Source organism: Rhinopithecus bieti, unplaced genomic scaffold (assembly GCF_001698545.2).
Source record: "Rhinopithecus bieti isolate Rb0 unplaced genomic scaffold, ASM169854v2 scaffold_20206, whole genome shotgun sequence".
NCBI lineage: Eukaryota > Metazoa > Chordata > Mammalia > Primates > Cercopithecidae > Rhinopithecus > Rhinopithecus bieti.
The window spans coordinates 703,017-709,565 of record NW_016810187.1 but is presented as its reverse complement, the minus strand read 5'-3'; the positions used below and the strand labels follow the sequence as shown (position 1 = coordinate 709,565).

The window sequence follows — 6,549 nt, the reverse complement described above, 5'->3', positions numbered from 1 at the left end:
ACTAATTTTGTGGTTGAGGTAATCTGTTTTTACCAATCAAGTCGTTTTAAAACCTTCAGGAGTAGAGATGATACTTGAAGAATTAACAAAAAACTTAATGAAGGAAACTGTTAACTCCTCCTCCCCTCTACTTTTTGCCAGTTATTAAAAGTTCTGGTAAATCCTAACTCAAAACAAGAATGACTCATGAGGAAATCCTGACTCCTTGAACTCATGATTCTAGTGCATTACAGCTATGAAATCTCTGTGTCTCCAGCTTTCTCTCCCACCATAAGGAAACCTGTGATTTCTATTTTGGCAGATATGACCAAGGGCTCCTGAGGAATGACCCTATAGACAGACCCAGCCACGTGCCTAGTAGTGATCAAAAATGCAAACCCAATTAAAGCACTGTCTTCTGATAAAGTCACCTTCTCTTGTTCAATCCCTAATGTTCATTCCCAAAGTGTTTCAAGACGCCCCAGCAAGCTGCAGAGCAGGTCCCACCCTGCCCCCGGGCAGTCAACGTTTCAGGTTACACCTTCCTCAAATTAAGTGGCAGAGAGAAACCGGCGAGGGTCTCCCCGTAGCCTCAGTTCATTGACCAGGGTGTGTCGAATGAGTCCCTACAGTAGGACAGCAAACAAGAAATGAGGCGCGGGGTCAGGGAACGCGCTCAAAAAAAGAAGAAAAATTCCACTCTTCATTCAAAATCAGGCCACTGAACTCCGGCCTCGCGGCGAGCGACCTCCTCCTGCCAGGGAATCGCCGCTCTGGCCTGGGGCTGGGGAGCCCGTCAGGGTGGGTGGGTGACGGAGCGCCGTAGCCCCGCGCCGGGCCGCGGCCAACTTCGGCTCTTTCCCTCCGCCGCAAGCCCCCGAGCCCACCTGGCTGCCACGCTTCAGCAAAAGGTCGTGGGCAACGGCCCACACTGAAAAGTCCCCGTCTGCTCCCACACCGGCCCCAGCTGGCCGCTGCTATGTAGTCCGAGTGCGCAAGAAGCCGGGGCCGCAGACGTCAGCAGCTCCGCGGCTTCCAGACCCTTCGGCGTTAACCGTGACTGCAGCTGGCGGACGCTGACCCCATCCCAGTGCCCGTCTGCAACCAACCAATCCGCGTCCTCTTGAGGCGGGGCCGGAGCCGCGAAGCCCCGCCCCCAAGTCGCGGCTTCTTATAAATGCTGCGACGCACGACCAGCAGCTAACAGCCGGGGCCCCAGCGGGAGGACGATAATGCAAAGTGCTATGTTCTTGGCTGTTCAACACGACTGCAGACCCATGGACACTAGCGCTGGCAGCGGCCACAAGAGCGAGGAGAAGCGGGAAAAGATGAAACGGACCCTGTGAGTATGGCTTTCTTCCCTCTCCCGCCACCCCCTGCCACACACTGCGAGCTGCAAACGCGGCACTTTGGGCTCGGCTTTGATGTTAGGAAACTAGCCCGAGCCTCTGCGGGGGGGGAAAGAAAAAATCGAAAAGGTCAGTTTGTTAAGGTTAAATCTGGGTGATGCTCGGGTAGAGTTTAGGAACCGAGGGAGATAGTTGATATGAGGGCGGTGGTGGATGCGCTAAGAAATTGCGGGTTGGCTTTTTGTCCTCCTGCATTCAAAATGACATCAGAATCCTGCGGCTGAAGCGCGTCCCCAGCATGCATACGTTGCATGATGAGTTCTCATCAGCTTACACATCTCCTGGAAGAAGATGCTCTTGCTGGTTGTGAATATACTAGTTTAAAATCCATTTTTGTTTTTTAATAATAGAGCAGATCTCACCCAGTCACGAATGTGGAACAAATAATTGTTCTGCAGCGTCTGCTTAAAAGAAGTGTTGTAGGTGGGGAAGGAAGAGCGCAGGGGAAACAGTCACCCACCTCCTTGTACACTGTCTCTGGCATGCTCCAGAAGCTCCTGCTCTAAAGAGAGAAGCGTGGGTCGGCTCCAGACAGTTCCACGTCTGTCCTTTTCATTAAAGTGTAAAACCCCTCGGAATTGTAATTAACCTTGCAAACAAACTGATGCCCTTTGTGAGCCAGAAATAGTATCTGCCTTTTGAACTAAATTCATTAACAATTCTTTAAAATACCTTAGTGATTGTAGGTAGCCCTGCCCTTAGTTGTAAAACTAGTAGATACGATCAGATTAATGCATGAAACTGCTCAGTACATGAGGTTTAAATGTTAAGTGGATAAGACTCTTATTTGAAGAGTTCTTGCTTTGCCTTATGCGGTTTGTCTCTAGTTACTGGGTGACTTTATTTGGTAAAAATGCGTTCAGCTGCAGTAGCATATTCAAGTGTTGCTACTTAGTGATTATCTTTTTAAAATTTTTTTGTTTGTTTTAGTTTAAAAGATTGGAAGACCCGTTTGAGCTACTTCTTGCAAAATTCCTCTACTCCTGGGAAACCCAAAACCGGCAAAAAAAGCAAACAACAAGCTTTCATCAAGTAAGTTGAGAATCCTGTACTTGCAAATATTAATAGTTGCTGAACTGAAAAGGGGAACTCTGATGTGCATAAGCTAACATGCAGAACCTCTCTTGCAGACCTTCTCCTGAGGAAGCACAGCTGTGGTCAGAAGCATTTGACGAGCTGCTAGCCAGCAAATGTAAGTTAACTCTTGAACTTGAGCCATTGCTAATACTGCAAAAGCCTGGAAAGGCTGGGTCCACACAACCAAAGAGCAGCTTGCCTGAGGGGGATTAGACTGCAGTCACTATTGGATAAAGCCTGTTTTTCTCTCCTTTATTTCCCAGGGTTTAACCATGGAAATAAATGCATGTATTTCCTCCAAGTGGGGAAGAAAATCAGCCTAAAAAATTAAAGTGGCAGTTGCTTATAATTAAGGTTGAGTCAGTTTTTCCATTGCATACAGTGTTTTTAAGAGGCTTAGTTCCCAGAGAATTTATGTCTCCCCTATAAATATTTACTTTGCATTGACAGCAAAGTACTTATATTTTTGCAGCAGAGGGCCAACATAAGCATTTTGCCTACTGGTATCTTCGTCTTTAAAAAGCTAAATTTTGAGAATTACAGGTTTAAGCGAAATCTAGAAAATTGCTGTCATTTAGAAATAATTAAAATGTGAGGGAGAAGTACTAGGAGAAACAAAGAATCATTTGGTCACTCGGTTCTTCACATTCTGCATGCTTTCTTTTCTCCCCCCTTCAGATGGTCTTGCTGCTTTCAGGGCTTTTTTAAAGTCGGAATTCTGTGAAGAAAATATTGAATTCTGGCTGGCCTGTGAAGACTTCAAAAAAACCAAATCACCCCAAAAATTGTCCTCAAAAGCAAGGAAAATATATACTGATTTTATAGAAAAGGAAGCTCCAAAAGAGGTAAGGAAACAAGTTCTTAAATTCAGCACAATCTGGACATTTTTAGCACAAAAGTGAAACAAAATAAGGGCAAAGTGGGGCTAGGAGGGGTAAGAAGTCCCCCCACGTTGTAGCTCTCAGTTATGTTAAAGTTCTCCTGTGACTTAGGTAGTAAAGCTAATCACACATTTTTATTTTTTGTTTTCAAATACTAAATTTTAATCTTTAACTCTGAACACCAAATAAACAACTTTTTTGTTTTATTTCAGATAAACATAGATTTTCAAACCAAAACTCTGATTGCCCAGAATATACAAGAAGCTACAAGTGGCTGCTTCACAACTGCCCAGAAAAGGGTTTACAGCTTAATGGAGAACAACTCTTATCCCCGTTTCTTGGAGTCAGAATTCTACCAGGACTTGTGTAAAAAGCCACAAATCACCACAGAGCCTCATGCTACATGAAATGTAAAAGGGAGCCCAGAAATGGAGGACATTTCTTTCTTTTTCCTAAGGGAAAAGACTGATCTGCCATAAAGACTGACCTTGAATTCAGCCTGAGTGTTCAGGAAACATCACTCAGAACTATTGATTCAAAGCTGGGTAGTGAATCAGGAAGCCAGTAACTGACTAGGAGAAGCTGGTATCAGAACAGCTTCCCTCACTGTGTACAGAACACAAGAAGGGAATAGGTGGTCTGAACGTGGTGTCTCACTCTGAAAAGCAGGAATGTAAAACGATGAAAGAGGCAATGTAATACTGTTGGTCCAAAAGCATTTAAAATCAATAGATCTGGGATTATGTGGCCTTAGGTAGCTGACTGTACATCTTTCCCTAAATCGATCCATGTTACCACATAGTAGTTTTAGTTTAGGACTCAGTAAAGTGTTTACTATGTGCAAGGGTATTGGAGTTCTTATGACCACAGATCATCAGTACTGTTGTCTCATGTAATGCTGAAACTGAAATGGTCCATGTTTGCATTGTTAAAAATGACACGTGAAATAGAATGAGTACTATGGTGTTGAAAACTGCAGTCTCCGTTATGAGTGCCAAAAATCTGGCTTGAAGGCAGCTACACTTTGAAGTGGTCTTTGAATACTTTTAATAAATTTATTTTGATAAATAATATTGAACACTTGGAGTCTAGATGTGATTTTATTTTTGATAACTGGAAATGTGGCAGATAAAGGGAAAACATCTTTATAGTGAAAGACATTTCAGTTTTTGTGCCTGCCTAGTGAGAACTGACAGTCTTCAGAACTGAGAAATGATAGTTGCAGACAGACAATTCTTTAAAACCTATAAGCATTATGTAGGCCTAAGGAAGTCACATCCTTAGAACCACTGCATTTATGCTTTCTAATCTTAAAAAAGTCAAGCTTGTTGTTAATGAAAATAAACACTGATCTAAAGCCTTCTGTGAGCATGTGAGTACCAGCTAAATACGAGAAGTAAATGGAGACAAGCACAAAAATTCACATAATTAAGCTGCTCAAATCAAGGAGCCAAATAAGGTCAATGTAGGGCTGTCTTCATTTACTTGTCATTGCTTCCAAGCTCACCCACAGGTACTGGCATGGGCTTCCAAGATACATACCTGAAATTGTTCCTTGCCATGATGTATCAATACAAAATCTCAGAATTTTCCTGACTTTCATGCCTTCATTTGGCCAATAAAGAATCTGTGTTACTTTACATAATGATAAAGTCAAAAGAAGGGCGCTTTTGTTTCTTAGACTTAAATCCAGAAATACGCTTTTTTCCACGTGAGAGAGGAAGCCCTTGAATCTGTTTTCAAACTGGTGAATTATTAAAAAACACCCCTTCCTCAGCAGGCTGTTTTTTCCATGTCCTTGATTATGGTCTTAATACAAAAGGAGGAGGAACCCTGATTTTAGAGTTGTAAGACCTGACCCAAAGTAATCATTTCTCATAGCTTTGTGACCTTGGGTGTCCCCATTGTCTTCCCTAACTCTTCATTTTAAACCTTCCTGCCTTTCTAGTTCTATAAATTAGTAAGGGATTTTAGAAATCATAAAGCACTAAACATATTTTCTGATTTGCCAAAAGAAAATTGACCTCCAGTAGTTTACTGTTTCCATTGTGATTGCACTAATTTTCACCTTAGCCAGAGTTTCTGGCACCAACAGGTACAAGCTCTATTAGAGAGACTGCCTTGTCTACTCCTGTATCACTGGCAGCCAGAAAAATACAAAATAGGTGCTCCATAAATATTGATTGAATAAATGAATCCAAAGAGTCATTGAAACAAATATTTCTTTGGAGAATAAATGTGTCAGGTCTAGCATAATCCTTAATTTGGAAAGATTTTGGCCAACAGAGGAACTCAGGAGTCATGCCATGTATCATCCTATTTGTCACCAAGTCATTTATTTTACTTCAAACCTCTCTACAGCCTACTCTCTGTTACCACTGATCAAAGACACCACCATCTGATGATGCCTAGATTACTGCAATAGTCCCATCTCTCACCCACACTTCCCACTCTCCCACACCAATGTTTTCCTGCCTTTTAACTCTAGGGACCCCTTCAAGACAAATCTGATCTTGTCTCCAGTTGCTTATAAACACCTTGACAGGTTTTGCTAACAATTAGGATAAAGACCAAATCCCTAACATGGCCTAATACCTGCATGGCTTGACCCCTCCTTTTTTTCCAACCTTGACCGCATTTCTCCCAGCTCTTTCTGCTAAGCCATACTGTCCTACTTTCCTAGCAGGTGCCATGCCCACTGGCCTCACAGGACCTTAGCACCTAATAGTTCCTCTGCATGGAATTCAATTTTAGCTCTTACTCATGCACATATCAATGCAATTGCCACTTCCTTAGGGAAGCTTCCCTGATTTCCTTACCTAGGTCAGATCCCCTTTTAGATGTTCTCATAGCACCGGGTTCTCTAATTTAGAGCACTTAATGGAGTTGTGAGTTCTCATTAATTTGTCTGATTATTTAATAATTCTATGTCTTCCTCTACCAAATTGCGGGAACCACAATTTGAGGACCCTTGGCCTTTTTCTGCTCACCACTGAATCCCAACACCTAGCATAGTGCCTGGTGTACAATGGGAGCTGCATAAATGATTGTTGAATGAATGGATGAGTATTAAAAGATCTTGCAAACAAATTTTGATGAAACAAGGATCTACCAATGCACAAGTAATTAAGGACAAGATTTTTTTAAACCACACTGGCTCAAATGTCTGAAAATATCTGTAGAACGTTTTTCTTTGGCAAAAA

General features: G+C 42.5%; 1 protein-coding gene across 1 annotated transcript; it reads left to right on the top strand.

Moving 5' to 3' along the window:
- Positions 1 to 1,142: 1,142 nt before the first annotated feature.
- On the top strand, positions 1,143 to 4,426 carry RGS2 (regulator of G protein signaling 2). The gene is made up of 5 exons (XM_017891604.1): positions 1,143 to 1,321; positions 2,319 to 2,420; positions 2,519 to 2,580; positions 3,144 to 3,310; positions 3,559 to 4,426. The coding sequence occupies exons 1-5, from the start codon at positions 1,212 to 1,214 to the stop codon at positions 3,751 to 3,753; spliced, it is 636 nt and encodes a 211-aa protein (XP_017747093.1). The 5' UTR covers positions 1,143 to 1,211; the 3' UTR covers positions 3,754 to 4,426.
- Positions 4,427 to 6,549: the final 2,123 nt, after the last annotated feature.